At 44.1% G+C, this 26,992-nt stretch overlaps 1 protein-coding gene across 3 annotated transcripts in view; it reads left to right on the top strand.

The window, feature by feature from the left end:
• LOC144497169 (uncharacterized) overlaps positions 1–26,992 on the top strand; it is a 90,957-nt gene that overhangs the window by 53,650 nt on the left and 10,315 nt on the right. For 2 of the 3 annotated variants that reach the window (XM_078217980.1, XM_078217990.1), the window contains exons 31-37: positions 2,418–2,583; positions 5,196–5,305; positions 8,378–8,537; positions 8,795–8,907; positions 11,134–11,293; positions 15,807–15,913; positions 23,830–23,980. In XM_078217980.1, the coding sequence (XP_078074106.1) occupies positions 2,418–2,583; positions 5,196–5,305; positions 8,378–8,537; positions 8,795–8,907; positions 11,134–11,293; positions 15,807–15,913; positions 23,830–23,980 (967 nt within the window). The remainder of the gene's footprint in view (positions 1–2,417; positions 2,584–5,195; positions 5,306–8,377; positions 8,538–8,794; positions 8,908–11,133; positions 11,294–15,806; positions 15,914–23,829; positions 23,981–26,992) is intronic. The other variant, XM_078218000.1, reaches the window with a different exon arrangement.

The following is a 26,992-nucleotide window of genomic DNA, read 5'->3' as shown; positions in this document are numbered from 1 at the left end:
TCTAGTTTTCGAGGAAATGACAAAGATGATTGATGAAGGTAGGGCAGTGGATGTTGTCTACATGGACTTCAGTAAGGCCTTTGACAAGGTCCCTCATGGCAGACTGGTGCAGAAGGTGAAGTCGCATGGGATCAGAGGTGAGCTGGCAAGGTGGATACAGAACGGGCTTGGTCATAGAAGACAGAAGGTAGCAGTGGAAGGGTGCATTTCTGAATGGAGGGCTGTGACAAGTGGTGTTCCTCAGGGATCAGTGCTGGGACCTTTGCTGTTTGGAATATATATAAATGATTTGGAGGAAAATGTAACTGGTTTGATTAGTAAGTTTGCAGATGACACAAAGGTTGGTGGATTTGCAGATAGCGATGAGGACCATCAGAGGATACAGCAGGATATAGATCGGTTGGAGACTTGGGCGGAGAAATGGCAGATGGAGTTTAATCCAGACAAATGTGAGGTAATGCATTTTGGAAGGTCTAATACAGATAGGAAATATGCAGTAAATGGCAGAACCCTTAAGAGTATTGTTAGGCAGAGGGATCTGGGTGTACAGGTACACAGGTCACTGAAAGTGGCAATGCAGGTGGAGAAGATAGTCAAGAAGCCATACGGCATGTTTGCCTTCATCGGCCGGGGCATTGAGTTTAAAAATTGGCAAGTCATGTTGCAGCTTTACTGAACCTTAGTTAGGCCGCACTTGGAATAGAGTGTTCAATTCTGGTCGCCACATCGCCAGAAGGATGTGGAGACTTTGGAGAGGGTACAGAAAAGATTTACCAGGATGTTGCCTGGTATGGAGGGCATTAGCTATGAGGAGAGGTTGGAGAAACTTGGTTTGTTCTCACTGGAACAACGGAGGTTGAGGGGCGACCTGATAGAAGCCTACAAGATTATGAGGGGCATGGACAGAGTGGATAGTCAGAAGCTTTTTCCCAGGGTGGAAGAGTCAATTACTAGGGGGCACAGGTTTAAGGTGCGAGGGGCAACGTTTAAAGGAGATGCACGAGGCAAGTCTTTTGCACAGAGGGTGGTGTGTGCCTGGAACTCGCTGCCGGGGGAGGTAGTGGAAGCAGATATGATGGTGACTTTTAAGGGGCATCTTGACAAATACATGAATAGGATAGGAATAGAGGGACATGGTCCCCGGAAGAGTAGGGGGTTTTAGTTCAGTCGGGCAGCATGGTCAGTGCAGGCTTGGAGGGCCACAGGGCTTGTTCCTGCTGTGCTGTAATTTTTTTTGTTCTTTGTTCTTTGGTGTCATGATATACTTTCCATCTGTGCAATCAGGGATGCTGGCGAGATGGTGACCGTGGTGAGCTCTCTCTGTCAGAGCAGCTTGGACCCTCCCAGTGCAAGAATGGAAGCTCACCCCCTCCTTTGACACTGAGGAAGTGAATGTTAAGATTACCCTCCCTCACAGATCCCTCAGCCTGTATCCCCTGATGCCATTGCTCTTGTAGTGCTTATCCGTCAGTTAGCTCATGGGCATTCTGGGGTGGAGGGGCCCATGTCCACCTCAGTTCTCAACATCATGAGGCCAGTTGCACTGTTAAACATCTACCACCCCCCAGATACCCTGGCACCCTCCCACCTTTGCCAAGCTAGTTCTTGTTCTGCAGCCTCTGAATTTACCCACAGCCACTTCCACCTCTGCCAAGTCAGCTCTCACCCTGCAGCCAATGACAGCCCTGCCTTACTTACTGGTCTAGTAGGATTGCAGTTTCTTGACAGCCATCCTGAAAGTGATATGGCATTGCCACTGAAGCCTGGCATTGAATCACATGAACAGTGCCCAACGGTCACTGAATGGAGGAGCAAAGTGCAGTTTGCCAAGTGTATGCCACTAATGTACCGTTGTGAAACATGTTGTGGTGATTGCACACCAACCCTGCCTCATGATCCAGCGTTGGGGAGGTGATTCCAGCAAGCCCAAAACTATAATTAGTTGCAACTGAATGGAAATGATGATCTAAAGGCTCACGAGTGAGAAACGTGACCCACCGTCGGTTGGAGAAGCGGATGATCGCAAACTTTATTTACAATGATGCAAAACAGAGTTTTGCAATCTGGTAAGATTTTCTGCCAGTGGCGCCCTCTGCAGGTGGGAGCAAAAAATGCCAGTCTGGGACTTACAGTGCAGTATTATACCACAAACCCCTTAACACATTGGAGGGTGGATAACTGCTGCTGGTCTTGACAGTGATGCTGACACCCCACGAACAGCAGAAAAAGATATTTTACATTACTTACTATGGGGTATCAATAAAATTGCAGAGCATCAAGGGTCTCCATTCAAAGAAAAGGCTATTGCATTAAACTGTATTTAATTGTTGTTTTATTTTTGTTTCTACACTGTGGCTATTATTAAAGATTTATCCGGTTTACGTCTTTGTTCTGTAGTTACACATTGTTTTACTTAGTTTCAGAGTGCAGAGCTGAACTTTTTGAGGACGTAGATTTTCCTGGAAATGATATTACTTGGGTCCTCGCACCTGATGCCATTTTCTGTCAAAAAGTTTGCACTTACCACCCTCGGTGTTTATTCTTCACTTTTGTGAAAAAAGAGTGGAACACCGACCATAGAAGGTAATGTGACTGTTGTGGTGTTTAGAAATCCATTCAAACTGAAAATTCCTCCCTAAAAAACTTCTCTAATTTCAGTCTGCAGTCATTGGGTGGTATTTAAAGTTGATGGCGGGAGTCTCACTGTTGGCTGGAGAGCTGGTGAGAGCTGGCAATTACATCTTTCAGGAAGACCCTTAATGCCCGTTAACTGGGCAGGAGTGGGCCTTTTCCAGGATCAGGAAGACTGGGTTTGTTGGGGAGGGGTGGGAGTGGTGCAGAAATTCCACCTCTTTGAAGTAATGGCCAAGCAGAGGCTGGCAGCTGTAATTGCAGATATTGCCACCAGGGGAGCAGTGGCTGTAGCTGGGAATGCACCAACTGTGGTCTAAGATTGCTGACACGGAAGAACAGATGGGGGTTGCAAGCGAGAGGGGGGTCGGCAACAAGGGCAGAGGTTGTGACTCTCAGTGGCAACCCCCGCCCCACCCAGTGTTGAGTCCATTGATCAGGCACTGAGTGTCTTTGAACAAGGCATGAACAAGATCAAAAGTGACTCCAACAGGGTTTGCTTTTTGTGCTTCCCACATACAATGGGGGTGGGCGGTAAATTTTGTCCAGGAAAATATTAGGCCCATTTTGCCTGTGCTTGTTCTTTGGCAGAGCTATCTAATTAATCTCCGTTTACTGCTTTCCCCCCATAGCCTTGCAATTCTTTTCCTTCAGTATTTCTCATGTTTAATGTAAGTTGTTTTATTTGACTTGCTTTGATTTGATTTATTATTGTCACATGTATTAGCACACAGTGAAAAGTATTGTTTCTTGCGCACTATGCAGACAAAGCATACCGTTCATAGAGAAGGAAATGAGAGGGTGCAGAATGCAGTGTTACAGTTATAGCTTGGGTGTAGAGAGAGGTCAACTTAATACAAGGTAGGTCCATTCAAAAGTCTGATGGCAGCAGGGGTAGAAGTTGTTTTTGAGTCGGTTGGTACGTGATCTCAGACTTTTGTATCGTTTTCCCGACAGAAGAAAGTGGAAGAGACAATGTCCAGGGTGCGTGGGGTCCTTAATTATGCTGGTTGCTTTGCCGAGGCAGCAGGAAGTGTAGACAGAGTCAATGGATGGGAGACTGGTTTGCGTGATGGATTGGGCTACATTCATTACCTTTTGTAGTTTCTTGCGGTCTTGGACAGAGCTGTGATACAACCAGAAAAAGTGCTTTCTATGGTGCATCTGTAAAAGTTGGCGAGAGTCGTAGCTGACATGCCAAATTTCCTTAGTCTTCTGAGAAAGTAAAGGCGTTAGTGGGCTTTCTTAACTATAGCGTCGGCATGGGGGGGACCAGGACAAGTTGTTGGTGATCTGGACACCTAAAAACATGAAGCTCTTGACTTTTCCTACTTCGTCCCCATTCATGTAGACACGAGCATGTTCTCCTCTACGCTTCCTGAAGTCGATGACAATATCCTTCGTTTTGTTGACATCGAGGGAGAGATTATTGTTGCTGCACCAGTTCATCAGAGTCTCTATCTCATTCCTGTACTCTGTCTCGTCATTGTTTGAGATCCGACCCACTGCGGTGGTGTCGTCAGCAAACTTGAAAATCGAGTTGGAGGGGAATTTGGCCGCACAGTCATAGGTGTAAAAGGAGAATAGTCGGGGGCTGAGAACACAGCCTTGTGGGGCACCGTTTTATGACGACTTTGGATCCGTTTTCTAATAAATGTGTACTGGTTCCACTTAAGTGGAATTGAATTGTTAAAAAAATTCCATCCGACTGTGGAATAGACAGCAATAAATATTCTTCCACCAATTGGGCATCATTTTGTATGAGGGGAGATGGTAGTGTAGTGGTAATGTCCTTTGATTAGTAATCCAGAGGCCCAGGCTAATGCTCTGGGGATATGGGTTAAAATCCCAGCACAGCAGCTGGTGGAATTTGAATTCAATTAATAAGTCTGGAATATAAATTTAGCCTCAGTAATGGTGACCATGAAATGTGTTGATTGTCATAAAAATCCATCTGGTTCAGTGATATCTTTTAGGGAAGGAAACCTGCTGTTATTAGCTGTGCCCCACAGCAGTGACCTTTAACTGCCCTCCGAAATGGCCCTGCGAGCTACCCAGTGGGCAACAAATGTCGGCCTTGCTAGTGACGCCCAAGTACCATAAAAGAATAAAAAAGACAAAATACAGCATTTATTCCTGCATTGCCTCTCAATGACAAACTGTATACATTTCACCATATTAATGTCACCTACAGAGCACTACTGAATAAGGAGAGAATTCCTTTTGCGCACAAGCTGTTAATAAGTCTATGGACAGGGTTTTCTGGCTGTTCCCACCAGCAGGATCATCCAGTCCTGCCGAAGGTGTCCCTCCGTCGTGGGTCCCCTGGCAGTGTGGCAGGCCATCAATGCAAATGGCTGTTGACTTGGCAGGACTGGAAGATCCCATCGGCGGCCAATGTTGAGCTGCCTCCACCACTGAAAACCCCCACAGAGGGGCTGGAAAATCCCAGCCTGCATTTACAATTCAATTACAGTGGTGTATATTTATTTGGTTGAAATATAACTGTCAATGGATTGCAGTACTTTGGTTCACATTATCATTTACATCTGAACATTTTCCAGATTTTACTGTTACTTAAAGGAAACTAGTACTGGAAAACCATCAAGAAAAGTACAGTTACAGAATGTTGTGTCTGGATTTTCCCTCAAATTGTGTGCGAACCTAATAACTCGTAAGTGAACAAATTAAAAGTCATATTTAGCATTTTATTTTTATATCATTACTTAAGAGTACCTCAATGAATCCAAGTCTGTTGGCAACCATTTTTTGACATGGGGGCCACAATTCATGATTGGCCCATGCTTGTTCCCATTGGATCAGGCAGCATTGCTGTGTTTGGTTCAGCAAGGCCCATGCTGCCAGATGGCTGAGCATTGAGCAGGAGACAAAGCTGTGTGCATAGGGACTGGTTAGAATGCTGCTCTTAAAGGCAGTCAGTCCCTCTTAATGGGAAGGTGCACTCAATGGAAGGAAGCTGTTGCTGACTGTCTGTACTGCGGCTGGCTAAAATAGGAGCTACACAATAGAGCTGGCTCCTGGGTTCATGGGCTCCTTTATCATGGAGGTTGCAGGAGGAGAGAAGTCATACTTCATGCTTTCTTGAGTAGTCAGGTGCCCACAAAGAACAGCCTCTAAAGATGATGGATACAAATGACCAAGGAAATCAATGTCCAGATTCTGGCCCCAAGGACCATGCAACAAACCAACAGGGAGTCCAATGACCACACATGGGTGGTAAAGGTCAGCAAATGCATCTTCAAAGACTATCCCGTACCACTTGCACTACCACTTTAATTCACTTACCCCCACCACTCATTTATCATCAATTCTAACATCCAGTCTCAAATTTAAGATGCTTCATTTCACCCTCACTCACATTCAATCCTGTTTGAGGGCCTCAACTGGCCAACACTAGTATTTAACCAATGGTGGGCAGGGGCCACAATGTGTGATGAGTATCCTGTGACATGATGTGGGTGGGGCTGGGGGATGGGGTGGTGACATCCTTTTACTTGAGCAGGCCATGTACAATGGGGATACTTGCTGGAGGCATAGGCACCCCAATGGGTGAAGATGTCACCTTCCCTAAATGCTAATCTCTCGTCCACCCTCCCTCTGATGAGCTGTGAGATAAAAATCAAATTCCCTACAGCATCATCACTGATACATGCGTGTCATTAGTTTGTGACAGTTTTACATGAACTGTTAGAGTTAGTAGTGGACGTTATAATGGGAAAAACTGCCAACAGGAAGTAAATTCCTTATAGACAGGAATAACAGCTGATGTGAGGAGTTTATATAGACATATAAATGGTGTGATAGATACTCCATTCATAACCAATATCAAGAATGTAGTCAGAAACTGTCAATAAACAAGAGTAAGACTCTAATTTATTCACTGAAATATAATTGGTCCTGATACCCAATTTCATCAGTTATTGTAAAACTTATTGACATCAACTGTATGAATAACCTACAGGCCTGAGGAAGAATGTCCTTGTTATGGAGGGAGTGCAGCAAAGGTTTACGAGGCTGATTTCTGGGATGGCAGGTCTGTCATATGAGGAGAGACTAAATCTGCTAGGATTATATTCATTGGAGTTTAGAAGAGTGAGAGGGGATGTCATAGAAATTTATAAAATTCTAACAGGGTTAGACAGGGTAGATTCAGAAATAATGTTCCCAATGGTGAGAGAGACCAGAACCACGGGTCATTGTTTGAGGATAAGGGGTAAACCTTTTGGGACTGAGTTGAGGAGAAATTTCTTCACCTAGAGAGTGGTGAATGTGTGGAATTCACGACCACAGAAAGTAGTTGAGGCTAAAACGTTGTGTGATTTCAAGAATAAATTAGATATAGCTCTTGGGGCTAAAGGGATTTGATTTGATTTGATTTGATTTGTTATTGTCATTACAGTGTGTATGTAACATACAGTGAAAAGTATTGCTTCTTGCGTGCTATACAGACAAAGCATACCATTCATAGAGAAGGAAACGAGAGATTGCAGAATGTAATGTTACAGTCATAGCTAGGATGTAGAGAAGGATCAACTTAATGCAAGGTAAGTCCATTCAAAAGTCTGACAGCAGCAGGGAAGAAGCTGTTCTTGAGTTGGTTGGTACGTGACCTCAGACTTTTGTATCTTTTTCCCGAAGGGAGAAGGTGAAAGAGAGAATGACCGGGGTGCGTGGGATCCTTAATTATGCTGGCTGCTTTGCCGAGGCAGCGGGAAATATAGACAGAGTCAATGGATGGGAGGCTGGTTTGCGTGATGGATTGGGCTGCATTCACGACCTTTTGTAGTTCCTTGTGGTCTTGGGCAGAGCAGGAGGCATACCAAGCTGTGACACAACCAGAAAGAATGCTTTCTATGGTGCATCTGTAAACATTGGTGAGAGTCGTAGCTGACATGCCAAATTTCCTTAGTTTTCTGAGAAAGGAGAGGTGTTGGTGAGCTTTCTTAACTATAGAGTCGGCATGGGGGACCAGGACAGGTTGTTGGTGATCTGGACACCTAAGAACTTGAAGCTCTCGATCCTTTCTACTTCGTCCCCGTTGAGAGGGCAGGAGCATGTTTTCCTTTCCTGAAGTCAATGACAATCTCCTTTGTTTTGTTGACATTGAGGGAGAGATTATTGTTGCCACACCAGTTCACCAGATTCTCTATTTCATTCCTGTACACTGTCTCATCATTGTTTGAGATCCGACCCACTATGGTGGTGTCATCAGCAAACTTGAAAATCGAATTGGCGGGGAATTTGGCCACACAGTCATAGGTGTATAAGGAGTATAGTAGGGGGCTGAGAACACAGCCTTGTGGGGCATCGGTGTTGAGGATGATCGTGGAGGAGGTGTTGTTGCCTATCCTTACTGATTGTGGTCTGTGAGTTAGGATCAAGCGATATGGGGGGAAGGGGGATCAGGATATTGTATTTGATGATCAGCTATGATCAAAATGAATGGCGGAGCAGGCTCGAAGGGCTGAATGGCCTACTCCTGCTTCTATTTTGTATGTTTCTATGTTTAGTTGAATCTATGTAATGAATCATTCCAATGAAATTGGAATACCATTGGAAATGGTATCAGAATGGGAACATTACTCAACTTTAACTTTTGGAAAATTGATGGATTTGCAGTTTTATTTGTTTCTTTAATCGATAAGGTTTTTGTAACACATCACTAGAGACATAAGCTGGGAGTATTACAGTGTATATTCGAACTAATTTTAAAATTATTTTACAGCCTGTACTTCCAGTGTCTATGAAGGATTGGATTTTCTGGGGAATGACTTCCGTACAGTTGATGTAAAAAATCACCAGGATTGTCAAAAGGAATGTACAGCGGATCGCCATTGCCAGTTCTTCACATATGTAACACAAGATTACCATAATTTTATTCAACGGTAGGTTCATGTATTTATAAATCTAAACATAAAATCTTTAAAACTGATGGTCCTTGGTCAGAATTCTGAATTTGTTTTTATATGATCACATTTAACCAAGAAGCAGAATGCACATAGCAATATAGATTTAGCAGCAAGCTACAAAGGCAGCAGTACAATAAGCTGAAAGAGTCTGTTCAAATGTGGAGTTGTATCTTTGTCGAGATGGATTGCCAGAACAAAGGAATATTTATGCCTATTCATTTTGCCCCCTTTAGTCAAATCTGCTACCTGAAAAAGAGTGACAAAGGAATTCCACCAAGAATTAATAATACTCTTGACCATGTTGTATCTGGATTTTCCTTAAAGGGGTGTGGATTAACTGCTTCAGGTAAAGGAGTTGATCTTAAATAATACTGCTCTGTATAAAAAGGTTTATTTGGAACAGTTAAATTAACTCGATTGGCCTTCAATTTTATTCATTAAATTATTATTTAATGTGTTGGACATTTCAGAAATATTGGGCAAGTAGAGCAATTGCATTATTGATGTAAGAAATTTAAGATTGTCTTTGAGAAAGGTTAGAAATTGTGACATAGTCTCAATTCCTCATTGAGATGCAGCTTGTGACTTCATCGGTTGATGCCATGTTAACTGTGAATGGTGAGCCACTGTGGAGGTTTCAATTTGATTTGAAATGTCAGTAAATGTGTCATAGTTAGCATGAGTTTTCTTGGGGAAAATCAGCCAGGATGCGCTGTTTAGTGAGCTTTGCTGGACAGTATTCAACTGCTAGTAAAAAAGGTAAAGTCACTATAGTCCCAGATGACCATAGTTGCTCTCCCCTTTGAAGGGGAGAGCTGACTGGTGGCAATTTAACCTGAGGATCATCACACCTCAGGCAAGAGATGGCACAATGGGTGGCACGGTGGCACAGTGGTTTGCACTGCTGCCTCACAGGCCTAGGTCCCAGGTTTAATTCTGGCCTCGGGTCATTGTCCGTGTGGAGTTTGCACTTTCTCTCCGTGTCTGCATGGGTTCTCTCCGGTTTCCTCCGACATTCCAAAAATGTGCAGGGTAGGTGGATTGGCCATGCTAAATTGCCCCTTAGTGTCAGGGGGATTAGCAGGGTGAATGTGTGGGGTCACAGGAATAGGGCCTGGGTGGGATTGTGGTCGGCACAGACTCGATGGACCAGTGGCCTCCTTCGGTACTGTAGGGATTCTATGGATTCTATGGAGAGGCAGGTTTGAGAGGGCGAAGCCTTCACGAACATGCATAAATATTCCTTTGTTCTAGTAATCCAACTAGACAAAGCTACAACTGTTAGTGCTGGGTAAGAAGATGATCAGGCTTGATTGCGATATTTACCATTGGACTGCCGATATTTAAAGCAGAATTCCCCTCCATTTATAATCAGGGCAACAACCTGCATTTATATAGTGCCTTTGACATAATAAAACATCCTAAGGTGCTTCACAGGAGCATTATCAAACAAAATGTAATGCCAAACCATGTAAATATCTAATAGGACAAGATTCCTAAAAGCTTTATTAAAGAGATAGGATTCATGATAACTAGAGGCATAAAAGATGGATTTGTATCCCTGTGTATTTTCGAGAGAGCAGGATCAACAAGTGTTCAAAGTGCCCACCTTAAGTGAGCAGGTATTTTATTCTGCATTTTCAAGCATGTCAGATCTGCACAGCAGTTTCCATTGTTCAGATTACACTCGTTTAGAGCACCTTAATGTTGCTATCCTTTTAATTTTGAAATGTGTGCACTCCTTCCCTTTCACTGCTAGTCTGCTTTTTAGGTACATCAGACACGTACCTGAAGTCATGACAATGATCTGACACAATAAAATTGCTTGTAATTGGTTCACTGCATTTCAGCTTTCTAAAACCTGCTGTTTGCCACTCTGACAATAATAATACAAAAGATTTTAAAAAACTCAAGACTGCGCTGACAAGCCTCCTGCATGAGGAATATAGAGTGATCATCTTCTTACCCAGCACTTCAACAAGTTACTGACAAGTAGCTGATAGCCACAGACTCACACAGCAACAGTTGTCACTTTGACGAATGGTGAGAACAATTAAACTTCTGGGTTACTGCTCACAGTGAGAAATCCCTGAGCAGACTGGGCTATTGCCAGCTACCCACAGTGCTGGAGATGGACCAAATGGCTGTCAATACTTTATAATGCACAGAATAGGGAGCAAGTTCTCTCTGCGATATGTGTAACAAAATAGCCATGATGTGGAGATGCCAGCGTTGGACTGGGGTGGGCACAGTAAGAAGTCTCACAACACCAGGTTAAAGTCCAACAGGTTTATTTGGAATCACGAGCTTTTGGAGTGCTGCTGAGTCTCACCTGAGGTAGGAGCAGCTCTCCAAAAGCTCATGAATCCAAATAAATCTGTTGGACTTTAACCTGGTGTTGTGAGACTTCTTACTGTAACGAAATAGTAAGACTGATCTTTACAAATGGTTTGTTCATTATACAGAGCACACAGAAGAAATCGTCACCCACAGTTCTTTCCATTTGGACATTTAAAATGTTGTAGAATTTCTGCAATGCATTCAAGTTTTTTTCATTTTATCTTATCTACAGTTTGCAAGAGGGAACTTTTGCATGATGTTGATTTTCCTGGAAATGATATAACTTGGGTACTGGCTCCCAATGCTGAGACATGCCAGATGATTTGCACATACTATCCCAATTGCTTGTTTTTTACATACCTGAGAAGCAAGTGGAAAAAGGACTCCAGGAAGTAAGTCTTTGTTTTAAACAAAAAATCTAAGTTTTGCTTTGACCAGGTGAGCAGTATTTTAAAGCTGGAAATCTGAAATAGAAACAGAAAATGCTGGAAATGCTCATCAAGTCAGGCAGCATCTGTGGAGAAAAACAGAGTTAATGATTTTAATTTTACCAGCCATTTTGGGGAGTAGTCTGGGAGGCAAGAAGGTTGGCAAATTGGTACAGGTCAGGAAACATCTGTGAAGAAAGAAGGTGACGCCATTCATATGAAGATTAATATATTTTTGAAATGTAGGACACGACAATGGAGATGATATGACAATGAAGAGTTCAAAGAAAGAACTTGATTCACTGGAATTTACATCGACAATCAGCATTGTTATAAACACTCAGGTGAATCACTGCGCAGCAGACATAATGACACTTGGAGTGATGAGAGCCAAACCAACTCAGCCTCCTGGACAGACTCAGGTTCTTGGCATCACCTGAAGGAAACTGCATGTGATTTAAAGTTCAACCTTTATTTTGAGTATTATTAACTGAGGGGCAGACTCTGCTATCAGGATAGGATGCAGTATGTGGCTGAGGCGGGTAGGGCAAGCAGTGAGAATTTGGAACGCTTTGAGATGTGTCTCCTCTTCAAACTTCCCTTTCTCCATCAACCCTCTCATTTCTCACCTGCACTTCCCTGATGGCCTAGAGTTGGAGAGTTTTCCAGTGAGACACCGAATGCCTGAGACGGAACTTCCCTCATCTTGTTTAAAGTGGCAGAATGACCATTGATGAGGGAAGGCAAACATTTGGCTGCCCGCTGTGTCAGAGGTTGGCTGTACTTTCCATGAGGGTGTGAATACCTGAGACATCATGGTACTCATTGTAGAGATGGGCTCTTGTGGTTTTCCTTCAAAGGTACACATTACCTATGGAAATGCTGACAGAACCACACATTTATGTTGCTGCTCCAGAATAAACAGCTTCATGGATGACTTGTGAGGCTCAGCGTCAGCATCCAGCAGAGTTGGAGGTGTCCTGTGCCCGCCTGATGGGAACTATCCATTACTGTTCATGTCTCCAGCACCTACTCCTTGCTAACTTTTGGTATGTGGCTTGTCACGTGACAACATACCCATCTCTATTGGAATCCCCACCGAGCTCTGTGTATCTGCGCTGGTGGAGGGTGCACAAGCCCTGTAATGGTACTTCCTCATTGTGTGTTTCCTCCGCTGAGGACTCCTCAGACTTTTTCCCTCTTCAGCTCCTATCCCCCTGTGAGATAAAAGACATGAATTAGAAATAACACAGGAAAAAGATTTAAAGTCATCATTGTTCACATCTTGACATTTTAGTTGGTGGTGACAGCACTTCAATATGAATGACTCTCACGTGTCAAGTGGCAGTGTGATATCAAATTGGGGGGCGATTGCCCCAATTTGATATCATATGTGGGGCGATTGTCATTTCACAATGGTCTATGCCCTTGAAATTTGCAATGCTGCCAATCTCCAAAGCCTACTCCTCCACAGCAGTCAGGATGCCAGCAACTGTAAAATTATCCCCAGTCGTTTGCTGCTCCCTGCTGTTTTGTGCTTTCTTCTGCAAGGAGAGAAAGCAGAGTAATGAATATGAGAAATGAATTTTGTAGAAAGGATGCAATGACAACAAAGATAAGTGTGAAAGATAGTTGTGAGACAGCAGCAGAAAGATAAGACTAAGTGTGAGTGGCTGTTCAGATGGGTAGGTGAGGAGGTACCTCCAGAGAGAAAAGGATGAGTGGAGCTGTAGACGTCAGACAGGTTTTGGAGCAGAATGTTGGGGAATTGGCACCTGAGTGTTACACCACTCACCTTCCCTGCCCATATGAGGTCATTGAAATTCTTGTGGCACTGTTTCCATATTCTAATGACCACCCTCTTGCTCCGACTGATTCTGAGACTTTCAGCCATGCATCATTAGTTTGCATCCTCCCAATCACAGGAAACAACTGTATAATAATCAGTGAACATCTCCACTTTTGACCTTATGTTGGAAGAATTGTCATTGCGAAGGTGGTTGGGCCTAGGACAGTACCCTGAGTAACTCCTGCAGCGATATCCTATAAGTGTAATGATTGGCCTGCACTAACTATAACTGTCCCTGTGCCAGGTATGACTTCACTCACTGGAAGGTTTTCCCCTGATTTCCATTGACTTAAATTTTGTGAGGGCTCATTGATGCTACATTTGGCCAAAGGTTGCCTTGAGGCTAACAGCAGTATTTCTCACCTCACCTTTTAAATCCAGTTCCTCTTGCCTGTGTTTAGACTAAGGCAACAATGAGGTTTAGAGACAAGTGGCATTGGCAGATTTGAAACTGAACATCAATGAGGAGGTTTTTTGTGAATAAGTGCCACCTTGTAACACTGTCAACAACAACTTCCACCACCTTGCTGATGATTGAGGGTAGACAGGGGCTGGATTAGATTTGTCATGCTTTTTGTGGAGCGGATACGCCAGGGCAATATTTCACACTGTTGGGTAGATGCCAGTGTTGTAGCTGTACTGGAACAGCTTGACTAGGGGTGTTTCTTGCCTTGGAGCACAATTATTCAGCACTACAGGTAAGGCATTGTCAGGGCCTGTAACCTTTTCTATATCCAGTGTTTTCAGCCATTGCTTAATATCGCATGGAGTGAATTGGCTGAAGACTGACATCTATGGTGCACCTATGTACATCACAAAAATGTGCAGCACTTGCTCAGTCTCACACTGAAGTGCCATGTAATATAATCTGTTAGATTTCTTTATCTAATGACCGATTTGATAAATAACATTAAATAAAATTGTTAATGCAGTCTAGTATACGCAAAGCTAGTTGTGTGAATAGATAACAGTGGCCTACACCCTTGATGGGCAGCAATGATTTTGGTAAACCAATTACTATTGGTGCATACACTAATGCTAGCTGACTGTGAGATGGGTGAGGATATTGTAATTGGGGGATTGTGGCCTGTGGGTGTACAGCTTTTTGATTCCATCCAAAACAACCACTAGGAAGATTTGATTCAGCTGTTAGAAACTACCTCAAATTTTGTTAGGTGTTCAAAGATTTGTACATGGATATTTTAGTTCCATTCAAGGTTTGCTCTTGCTTGAACTGGCAATCCCTTGGACACGATTTGATTGCATGCAGAATATGACTCATCTTAGAAGAAATGCTAAAACTGGCAGTCATAGATGTCACAGAACTTAGATGGGTGGGAAATCAGAGTAGGATACAGAGCAGCACACATTGAGGAAAATTTAGAAGCAATACTAAAAATGTCAGAACCAGGCTCTGTAGCTAACTTTGGGGATGACTTTTTTTTCTCGGCACTATGGGTGGAGTTTTACCGGCACACCCACCCGAGGTTCGTACGATCCCACTCAAGGCCAACAAAGAATGCTGTTCTCCCAGCCTCACCCGCTCCCGGAATTGGGGCGGGCGTGCCGGTAAAATTCCTGCCTATGGGTTGACTTTTCAAATTCAGGTCAGGAACCTGACGCCTGCATAATTTCTGGGTCCTGGCCACGCAATGTGGCAATATCTTGAAATGAAAATAGTCTAATCGGGCCAGAGGTGAGTTCGGTGTCCAATTGTTGGCACTGTATGTAACCAGGAAGCAGGAAATGCCTGCAGAGCATGAAGGGAAAACACATATGGCAGCAATGATAGGGACTGCTGCTGTATTGAAGAAGAGAGCAGGCTGCACCTTGGAGGGCCAACAGTCTCACTGAGTGACCAAACAGTAACATGAAAGTTAAAGCACATGATCCAGTGCAAGAACACCAAGCTCCTTAGACATTAAATTCGACCCTCTTTGAACCCAATAGCTGTGCAATGTCATGCACCAGACTGTTTGGGTTCAGCAGTTTCAGTTTTGAAAATTGCCATCTTGCCTTGCCAGCCTGTTAACAAGTTCCACAAAGAACCCACTCTCCACCTACCCGACCTTTAAAAATATGTTCCAGAGGCAGCGGGATCGAGTGCTGCCTTCCAGGAAAATGATTTCTGATTCACAACACACCCCTTGCTAACTCTACCATTGAATCATAGAATCTACAGCACGGAGACAGGACCTTTGGCCCAAACTGATCCATGCCAACCAAAAATCCCATCTAAGCTAACCCCATTTGCCTGCATTTGGCCCATATCCCTCTAAACTTTTCCTATCCATGTATCTGTTCAAATGCCTTTTAAATGTTGTCAATGTCCCTGCCTCAACCACTTCCTCTGGCAACTCATTCCACACATGTACCACCCTCTGTGTAAAAACGTTTCTCCTCAGGTTCCTATTAATTCTTTTCCCTCTTAACTTAAACCTATGGCCTCTAGTTCTCGATTCCCCAACCCTGGGGAAAAGACTGAATGCATTCACCCTATCCATCCCTCTCATGATCTTATACCAGTAATTGAAAGTTTCAGCCTTTAACCTGGCTTTGTTATAAGTTGTGAGATATTGATTGAAAACACTAAAAAGAAGTTTATATTCATTTTCAATTTCTTTGCAGACATGTGTGTTATTTAAAGAAAACAAACTTGGGACTCCCTTCAGTGTCCAAACCGTTGAGAAATGTCGTCTCCGGTTATTCACTTCGAAGTTGTTCAAACATTCCTGGTATGTAAAGCTCACCATCTTTTACTAGTTTCTTCATGTTTTTCTTCCAAGGTTAGAGACTGGATTTTGTATCTCAACAATTTGAACCATATTGTCTATGGTCTAACATTTTCTTTTAATTGAAGACACTTCAGATCTAAATGATATAGGGCTGAATTTTACAGCCTGCCCACTCATGGCTCTTAAGTGGATAATTAATGAATTTCACCCATGGTGAAGGAGGCTGGTGCCAACCTGGTGGCATTGGGGCTGAGCTAGGAGGGTGACCCTCAAGGTTTTCACTTTTGCGCCTACCCACTCCCTCATTCCTGCACCCCCCACAGCATCACTTGCAGAGGCCTGCCTGCCTGGGTCCAGTGAGACCCTGAACTTTCTTCAAGATTCCCAGCAGTTCTAGCAGTGGTAACACTTCTGATAACGCTGCTAGGACAAGAGCGCTGCTGGCCATTTCATTGGCCAATAGCTTTCAGAGTTGAGACTTCCTTTCTAATGGGGGTGGGTTTAGGTTATTGAAAAATGGCTGTAAATTGGGAGAAGGGAGTTTGCAGCGGGACTTGGGTGTCCTTGTGCACCAGTCACTGAAGGTAAGCATGCAGGTGCAGCAGGCGGTAAAGAAGGCAAATGGCATGTTGGCCTTCATTGTGAGAGGTTTCGAGTACAGGAGCAGTGATGTGTTGTTGCAATTATACAGGGCCTTGGTAAGGCCACACCTAGAGTATTGTGTGCAGCTTTGGTCTCCTTTTCTGAGGAAGGATGTTCTTGCTCTCTCTCGAGTGCAGCGAAGGTTACTAGGCTGATTCCGAGGATGGCGGGACTGATGGATAAGGAGAGATTGACTAGGTTAGGATTGTTTTCACCGGAGTTCAGACAAATCAGGGGATCTCAGAGAAACTTTTAAAATTCTAATAGATCTAGACAGGATAGAAGCAGGGAGGATGTTCCCGATGGTGGTGGTGTCCAGAACCAGGGGTCACAGTCTGGGGATTCGGGGTAGACCATTAGGACGGAGGTGAGGAGACATTTCTTCACCCAAAGAGCGGTGAGCCCTGTGGAATTCATTACCACAGGAAGTAATTGATGCCAAAATATTGAATGTATTCAAGGGGCGGCTGGGAATAGCACTTGGGACAAATGGGATCAAAGGTTATGGGAAAAAAGCAGGATTAGGCGATTGAGTTGGACGATCAGCCATGATCGTAATGAATGGCGGTGCAGGCTTGAAGGGCCAAATGGCTCCTCCTGCTCCTATCTTCTATGTTTCTGGGGAAGGGAAGACCTGTTCAAGAGGGTTTAAACTAGTTTGGCAGGGGGTGGGACCCAAAACAGTAGGGAGACAGAAGAGAAGTTTGAGGACAGCACAGAAGTTAAAGAGAGCACATTAAAAAGTAAAGGCAGTGTCGGTAAAAGTAGTATCAGACAGTTCAGGCAAAAACAAGACAGAGAGCAAGGGAAGTCCAGATTAAACTGCATTTATTTCAGTGCAAGAGGCCTGACGGGCAAGGCAGATGAACTCAGGGCATGGATGGGATGTGGGACTAGGATATTATAGCAATTACTGAAACATGGCTGAGGGAGGGACAGGACTGGCAGCTCAATGTTCCAGGGTACAGATGCTATAGGAAACTTAGAACAGGAGGTAAGAGAGGAGGGGGAGTTGCACTTTTGATTAGGGAAAACATCACAGCAGTACTGTGAGGGGATATATCCAAGGGTTCGGCCCTGAGTCTATATGTGTAGAACTGAGAAATAAGAAGGGGGAAATCACTTTGATTGGGTTGTACTATAGGCCCCCAAATAGTCAGTGGGAAATTGAGGAGCAAATATGTAAGGAGAATACAGATAGCTCCAAGAAAAATAGAGCGGTAATAGTAGGGGATTTTAACTTTCCCAACATTGACTGGGACAGCCATAGTATTAGAGGATTGAATGGAGAGAAATTTGTGTATTCAGGAGGGATTTCTCATTCAGTATGGGGCAAAACTTGACCTCCCCTTGGGAAATAAGGAAGGGCAGGTGACAGAAGTATTAGTGGGGGATCACTTTGGGACGAGTGACCATAATTCTTTTAGTTTTAAGATAGCTATGGAGAATGATAGGTCTGGCCCAAAAGTTAAAATTCTAAATTGGGACAAGGCCAATTTTGATTGTATCAGGCAGGAACTTTCAAAAGTTAATTGCGGGAGTCTGTGGGAAGGCAAAGGGACATCTGGTAAGTGGAAGGCTTTCAAGAGTGTGTTAACCAGAGTTCAGGGTAAACACATTCCTCTTAGTGTGAAGGGCAAGGCTGGTAGAAGTAGGGAAACCTGGATGACTTGGGATATTGAGACCCTGGTCAAGAAGAAGGAGGCACATGACATGCAAAGGCAGCTGGGATCAAGTGAATCCCTTGAAGTTATGTGTGGAACCGGAGGAGATTGGTGAAGCATTGAACCAATATTTCTCTTCGGTGTTCACGCAAGGGGACATGAATATAGCTGAGGAGGACACTGGGTTGCAAGGGAGTAGAATAGACAGTATTACAGTTGATAAGGAGGATGTGCAGGATATTCTGGAGGGTCTGAAAATAGATAAATCCCCTGGTCCGGATGGGATTTATCCAAGGATTCTCTGGGAGGCAAGAGAAGTGATTGCAGAGCCTCTGGCTCTGATCTTCAGGTCGTCGTTGGCCTCTGGTATAGTACCAGAAGATTGGAGGTTAGCGAATGTTGTCCCATTGTTTAAGAAGGGGAACAGAGACTTCCCCGGGAATTATAGACCGGTGAGTCTCACTTCTGTTGTCGGCAAGATGTTGGAAAAAATTATAAGGGATAGGATTTATAGTTATTTGGAGAGTAATGAATTGATAGGTGATAGTCAGCATGGTTTTGTGGCAGGTAGGTCGTGCCTTACTAACCTTATTGAGTTTTTTGAGAAAGTGACCAAGGAGGTGGATGGGGGCAAGGCAGTGGACGTGGTATATATGGATTTTAGTAAGGCGTTTGATAAGGTTCACCATGGTAGGCTTCTGCAGAAAATGCAGATGTATGGGATTGGGGGTGATCTAGGAAATTGGATCAGGAATTGGCTAGCGGATAGGAAACAGAGGGTGGTGGTTGATAGTAAATATTCATCATGGAGTGCGGTTACAAGTGGTGTACCTCAGGGATCTGTTTTGGGGCCACTGCTGTTTGTAATATTTATTAATGATCTGGATGAGGGTATAGTTGGGTGGATTAGCAAATTTGCTGATGACACCAAAGTCGGTGGTGTGGTAGACAGTGAGGAAGGGTGTCGTAGTTTGCAGGAAGACTTAGACAGGTTGCAAAGTTGGGCCGAGAGGTGGCGGATGGAGTTTAATGCGGAGAAGTGTGAGGTAATTCACTTTGGTAGGAATAACAGATGTGTTGAGTATAGGGCTAACGAGAGGACTTTGAATAGTGTGGAGGAGCAGAGGGATCTAGGTGTATGTGTGCATAGATCCCTGAAAGTTGGGAATCAAGTAGATAAGGTTGTTAAGAAGGCATATGGTGTCTTGGCGTTTATTGGTAGGGGGATTGAATTTAGGAGTCGTAGCGTTATGTTGCAACTGTACACAACTCTGGTGCGGCCGCACTTGGAGTACTGTGTGCAGTTCTGGTCCCCACATTACAGGAAGGATGTGGAGGCTTTGGAGAGGGTGCAGAGGAGGTTTACCAGGATGTTGCCTGGTATGGAGGGGAGATCCTATGAGGAGAGGCTGAGGGATTTGGGATTGTTTTCGCTGGAAAGGCGGCGGCTAAGAGGGGATCTTATTGAAACATATAAGATGATTAGAGGTTTAGATAGGGTGGATAGTGATAGCCTTTTTCCTCTGATGGAGAAATCCAGCACGAGGGGGCATGGCTTTAAATTGAGGGGGGGTAGTTATAGAACCGATGTCAGGGGTAGGTTCTTTACCCAGAGGGTGGTGAGGGATTGGAATGCCCTGCCAGCATCAGTAGTAAATGCGCCTAGTTTGGGGGCGTTTAAGAGATCCGTAGATAGGTTCATGGACGAAAAGAAATTGGTTTAGGTTGGAGGGTCACAGTTTTTTTTTTAACTGGTCGGTGCAACATCGTGGGCCGAAGGGCCTGTTCTGCGCTGTAATGTTCTATGTTCTATGTTCTATGAGTATAGGGGGTGTAGGAGAAGAGTTAAGAGAGAAATCAGGAGGGCAAAGAGGGAACACGAAATTGTTTTGGCAGATGAGGCAAAGGAGAATCCAAAGAACTTCTACAAATGCATAAAGGCCAAAAGAGTAACAAGGGAGAGAGTAGGGCCTCTTAAAGATCAACAAGGTCAGCTATATGCGGATCCACAAGAGATGGGTGAGATCCTAAATGAAAATTTCCCATCAGTATTTACTGTTGAAAAAAGCATGGAGGTTAGGGAACTTGGGGAAATAAACAGTGATGTCTTGAAGAGAGTACATATTACAGAGAAGGAAGAGCTGGAAGTCTTAAAGCGCATCAAGGTAGATAAATCCCCGGGACCTGATGAAGTGTATCCCAGGACATTGTGGGAGGATAGGGAGGAAATTGCGGATCTGCTAGCAGAGATACTTGAATAATCGATAGTCACAGGTGAGGTGCCTGAAGATTGGAGGGTGGCAAATGTTGTGCCTTTGTTTAAAAAGGGCTGAAGGGAAAAGCCTTGGAACGACAGGCTTTTCCCTTCAGCCTCACATCTGTGGTGGGTAAGTTGTTGGAAGGTATTTTGAGAGACAGGATCTACAGGCATTTAGAGATGCAAGGACTGATTAGGGACAGTCAGCATGGCTTTGTGGGTGGAAAATCATGTCCCGCAAATTTGATTGAGTTTTTTGAAGGGATAACCAAGAAGGTAGATGAGGGCAGTGCAGTTGATGTTGTCTACATGGACTTTAGCAAGGCCTTTGACAAGGTACAATGTGGTAGGTTGTTGCATAAGGTTAAATCTCACGGGATCCAGGGTGAGGTATCTAAATGGATACAAAATTGGCTTGATGACAGAAGCCAGAGGGTGGTTGTAGAGGGTTGTTTTTCAAACTGGAGGCCTGTGACCAGCGGTGTTCCTCAGGGATCGGTGCTGGGTCCACTGTTATTTGTCATTTATATTAATGATTTGGATGATAATATAGGAGACATGGTTAGTAAGTTTGCAGATGACACCAAGATTGGTGGCATAGTGGACAGTGAAGACGGTTATCTCCGATTGCAACGGGATCTTGATCAATTGGGCCAGTGGGCTGACGAATGGCAGATGGAGTTTAATTTAGATAAATGCGAGGTGATACATTTTGGTAGATTGAACCAGGGCAGGACTTATTCAGTTAATGGTAGGGCGTTGGGGAGAGTTACAAAGCAAAGAGATCTCGGGGTATAAGTTCATAGCTCCTTGAAAATGGAGTTACAGGTGGACAGAGTGAAGAAGGCATTCGGCATGCTTGGTTTCATTGGTCAGAACATTGAATACAGGAGTCGGGACGTTTGTTGAAGTTGTACAAGACATTGGTAAGGCCACACTTGGAATACTGTGCACAGTTCTGGTCACCCTATTATAGAAAGGATATTATTAAACTACGAAGAGTGCAGAAGAGATTTACTAGGATGCTACTGGGACTTGATGGTTTGAGTTATAAGGAGAGGCTGGATAGACTGGGACTTTTTTCTCTGGAGCATAGGAGGCTGAGGGATGATCTTCTAGAGGTCTATAAAATAATGAGGGACATAGATCAGCTAGATAGTCAATAACTTTTCTCAAAGATAGGGGAGTCTAAAACTAGAGGGCATAGGTTTAAGGTGAGAGGGGAGAGATACAAAAGTGTCCAGAGGGGCAATTTTTTCACAGAGGGTGATGAGTGTCTGGAACAAGCTGCCAGAGGTAGTAGTAGAGGCCGGTACAATTTTGTATTTTAAAAAGCGTTTAGACAGTTACATGGGTAAGATGGGTATAGAGGGATATGGGCCAAATGTGAACAATTGGGACTAGCTTAGAGGTTTAAAAAAAAAGATCAGCATGGACAAGTTGGGCTGAAGGGCCTGTTTCCATGCTGTAAACCTCTATGACTCTATAACAGCTTATGAGTGGATGGGTCCTTTATGTCAGTATAACAGCACAATACCTCTAACCAAAATTGCAAGGCCCTTATCATGTAACATAACCTTCACATTCTCTCTCATGTTAAGATCTCCTTCTGTTTAATGAACTAATACGATCACCTCCACCATTGCCACCATGTTCCAAAGTGCCTCCACCTTTAGCACCTGCTATAGTGATTCTCTATCCCCAATAACCAGCTGTGTGGATACCCTGACGACCTTCATTGCTGTCTCCCTCACATTATCCATTGTTTGTAAGCTCACAGGCACAGCCCAGTCTAGGACATCTCTCTGGCATTATGTGCCCTCTTGTCCTGCAGGTATAACATAGATTGCTAAAACAGAGTGCTGCTGGTGACTCTGTGAATGCAGCACAATGTACATTCACATCTTTAATGTGTGCACGTACAGGAGTGCCTTGGACATATAAGTCTCCTTGCTATAATAGAGGTATGTGCCAGATCTCTGTCCATAGGTGAATTACCATTTAGATCTCTGTTTGTTTGTGCTGAAGAACTCACCTTGCCAGAGCACAGCAGATCATAGAACCTCTTCCAACATTGTATCCGTGAACATCCATAACCTTTTCCTGTGGTCAAAGTGGGAGCTATCTCCTGCCATGCCCTCTTGGGCTTAGCTGGCCAAAGGAAGATGAAATGGAGATCTGGAGGTCTTGGCCCCTGAATTTGGGCACAACTCCTCTGGTCCCTTCCCCACTTTTTCTTCTTTCAAACTTCCTGGCATGAAAATTGGAAAAAGAAAAGGCAAGTAAGGCTTCCAGCTTCGATTGATCTGATACAGATATGTTTGCTTCCATACACTAACCATATATTCTCTATCTCATCAATGCTTCATGTTGGCTCGGGTGGGAAATGAGGATGCATGAATGCTGCAGTCACTCCCAGATGAAATGTTGTGCTCACGACCACAAAACAACCCTGCTGGCCTCTGAGTTATCCTGTTCTGCCTTAGAATGTGCAGCTGTGAGGCTCAATTGCATGGCCACACCCTGAGAGATTGTTGGAAAGAGGACAGATGGCTGGACAAAGGGTACTGGCAAATACGGTTTGCATCAGTCATCCCCTAAAGCATTAAACTAATCTGAGTCAATGCAAAAGTTAGTTGCAAAGTGCTGCCATCTCCATGGCTCTGTCTTGTGAAGCTTTAGTACAGGGGCCTCCTTTATTATAAAATGCATCGATAGCAGCAATTATTATATTTTCCTCGGGAAAGCCCATGATGGACCATCTCTTGCAGTGCCAGCAAGCAGTTGGACAACTATTACAGTTGTCTGACATCTCCTCCTTGCAACTGCAAAGCATCCATTCACTTCCTGCTTCAGAGCAAGAACTCCTTATTGGACTTCATTTTAAAGCTTGACCGAGTTGGGCAACCCATGCTCTGCCCACCTCCTCATCACCATTGTTTCCAGGCCCGACTCCAGCTAGCCCCCACACCCCTCCACCTCTGTGCCCCTGACTGGGGAGGGAGCCTGAACCAACACTTAAAATGATGGCCTTATGTGGAGCGATGGAGCTCCATCCAGGAAGACCATCCAGGAGACCTGCTTGCTTCTGGAGCATGGCGTGCCTGAGTAATGTTGAAAGAGATTTCATTCATTCAGATAATGAATAATAGAGGAACATTCAGGTAAATCACTAAGTGCAGAATCAATACAGATCTGCCTTTTTTCAGTTAAAGAGATTACTTTTCATCCATGGCCATCTTGTTTATTGCAATCTCTGCTACCAATGTGGTCTCAATGTACTGATTGATATTTGAGATTTTGCATTATTTTACTTTCCTAATTATTATAATTTAAATATATATTTTTTACAGATTGCCAATCCAATATTCTTCATGACCAGTCATTTGAAGGAGAGATACTGCATGTCAAAGAAGTTAATAGTTATGCAGAATGTCAGAAAATTTGCACATATCATAGCCGTTGTCAATTTTATACCTACAAAGAGACATGTGACCAGGAACCGTATGATTATTTTATTTTACTTTTTAATCCAAAGGGGGCAATTCAGCAGCAGCCCTAGAGAAATATAGGAAGTGCAAGAGAGAACTTAAGAAAGCAATTAGAAAAGCAAAAAGGAGGCATGAAAAAGAACTTGCAAACAAGATAAGGCAAATCCTTAAATCGTCTACAAATCCATTAAGGGGAAGACGTTAATCAGGGAAAGGGTAGGGCCCATTAGAGATCAAGGAGGCAATCTTAATGTGAAGCCACAGGACATTGGAAGGGTGCTAAATGAATATTTGTCTTTGGTCTTCACTCAGGAAAAGATGGACGTAGGTGCGGAATTCCGAGACGGACTGTGAGGAATTTGCACATAGGAAATGAGGAGGATCTGACGGGCTTAAAAGTGGACAAATCCCCAGGCCTGGATGAATTGCATCCCAGGCTGCTGTGAGAGGCAAGGCAGGAAATTGCAGGGACTCTGACGACAAACTTTTAATTCCTCTCTGGCCACAGGGGCAGAACAGTAAGAAGTCTCACAACACCAGGTTAAAGTCCAACAGGTTTATTTGGTAGCACAAGCCACTAGCTTTCGGAGCGTTGCTCCTTCATCAGGTAAGTGGGAGTTCTGTTCACAAACAGGGCTTATAAAGACACATACTCAATTTACAAAATAATGGTTGGAATGTGAGTCTTTACAGGTAATCAAGGCTTAAAGGTACAGACAATGTGAGTGGAGAGAGGGTTAAGCACAGGTTAAAGAGATGTGTATTGTCTCCAGCCAGGACAGTTAGTGAGATTTTGCAAGCCCAGGCAAGTCATGGGGGTTACAGATAGTGTGACATGAACCCAAGATCCCGGTTGAGGCCATCCCCATGTGTGCGGAACTTGACTATCAGTCTCTGCTCAGCGACTCTGCGTTGTCATGTGTCGTGAAGGCCGCCTTGGAGACTGCTTACCTGAAGATCAGAGGCTGAATGCCCGTGACCGCTGAAGTGTTCCCCAACAGGAAGAGAACACTTTTGCCAGTGACCACGACACCACACAACCCTGCCATAGCAACCTCTGCAAGACATCCCTGATCATCGACACGGATGCCATCATCACACGTGAGAACACCATCCACCAGGTACACGGTACATACACTTGCAACTCGGCCAACGTTGTCTACCTGATACGCTGCAGGAAAGGATGTCCCGAGGCATGGTACATTGGGGAGACCATGCAAACGCTATGACAACGGATGAATGAACACCGCTCGACAATCAGCAGGCAAGAGTGTTCTCTTCCTGTTGGGGAACACTTCAGCGGTCACGGGTATTTGGCCTCTGATCTTCGGGTAAGCATTCTCCAAGGCAGCCTTCATGACACACGACAATGCAGAGTCGCTGAGCAGAGACTGATAGCCAAGTTCCGCACACATGAGGACGGCCTCAACCGGGATCTTGGGTTCATGTCACACTATCTGTAACCCCCATGACTTGCCTGAGCTTGCAAAATCTCACTAACTGTCCTGGCTGGAGACAATACACATCTCTTTAACCTGTGCTTAACCCTCTCTCTACTCACATTGTCTATATCTTTAAGCCTTGATTACCTGTAAAGACTCGCATTCCAACCATTATTTTGTAAATTGAGTTTGTGTCTTTATATGCCCTGTTTGTGAACAGAACTCCCACTTACCAGATGAAGGAGCAGCGCTCCGAAAGCTAGTGGCTTGTGCTACCAAATAAACCTGTTGACGTTAACCTGGTGTTGCGAGACTTCTTACTGTGTTTACCCCAGTCCAACGCCGGCATCTCCACATCACAGGGGAAGTGCCAGAGGACTAGAGGATGGCTAATGTGGTTCCACTTTTCAAGAAGGGTGGTAGAGGTGAACCAGGGAATTACAGACCAGTGAGTCTCATGTCCGTGGTAGGGAAATTGTTGGGGAAAATTCTGAATGCGAGAATTCATCTCCACTTGGAAAGACATGGGTTAATTAGGGATAGCCAGCATAGCTTTGTCAGAGGGAAGTCATGCCTAATAAATTTGAGAGGATTTTTCAAAAATGTGATTGTATGGATGAGAGAAGTGCAGTTGATGTAGTTTATATGGATTTTAGCAAAGCCTTTGACAAGGTCCCACATGAGGGACTGATTGAGAAGGTTGAAGCACAATTTGGGGAATTTTGGTGAGATGGATCCAAAGCTGGCTTAGTAATAGGACACAGACAGTGATGGTAAAAGGTTCTTTGAGTAACTTAAGGCCGGTGTCCTGTGGTGCACCACAAAGTTCAGTGCTGGGACCCTTGTTGTTTGTTATGTATGTACATGATATAGATGACAATGTGGGGGGAATGATAAGCAAGTTTGTAGATGATACCAAGATTGGTCGGGTGGTTTATAGTGAAGAAGGTTCTAGGCTGCAGGAAGATATAGATGAGTTAGCCATATGGGCAGAGCAGCAACAAATGGTATTTAACCCTGATAAGTGCAACATGATGCACTATGGAAGAAGTAACAAAACAAGGGAGTATTTGATGAATGGCAAGACACTAGGAAGCTCAGAGGAACAGATGGATCTTGGGGTACTTATTCCCAGATCCCTGAAGGTGGCACAGCAGGCAAATAGGATAGTTAAGAAGGCATATGGGACACGTGCTTTTATAAAGTATGAGAGTAAGGAGGTAATGTTAGGTAAAGGCAAAATGCTGCAGATGAGTCATCCAGACTCGAAACGCTGCCGCTATTGTCTCTCCACAGATGCTGTCAAACCTGTTGAGTTTCTCCAGCATTTTCTGTTGAAGTAATGTTGGAGCTGTTAGGCCACAGCTGAAGTACTGTCTGCAGTTCTGGTCACCTCACTATAGGAAAGATGTGATAGCACTGGAGGGGGCACAGAGGAGGTTCACAGGATGTTGCCTGAGATGGATCATTTGAGCTGTAAGGAGAGACTGGAAGGCTTCGATTGCTTTCTTTAGGATAAAGAAGGCTGAGGGGGGACATGATTGAGGTGTTTAAGATTATGAAGGGTTTGGACAGAGTGAATA

This window comes from Mustelus asterias, chromosome 1 (genome assembly GCF_964213995.1).
Source record: "Mustelus asterias chromosome 1, sMusAst1.hap1.1, whole genome shotgun sequence".
Lineage (NCBI taxonomy): Eukaryota > Metazoa > Chordata > Chondrichthyes > Carcharhiniformes > Triakidae > Mustelus > Mustelus asterias.
Note: the sequence above shows the minus strand (reverse complement) of the source record. Positions and strands in the feature narration are given on the sequence as shown.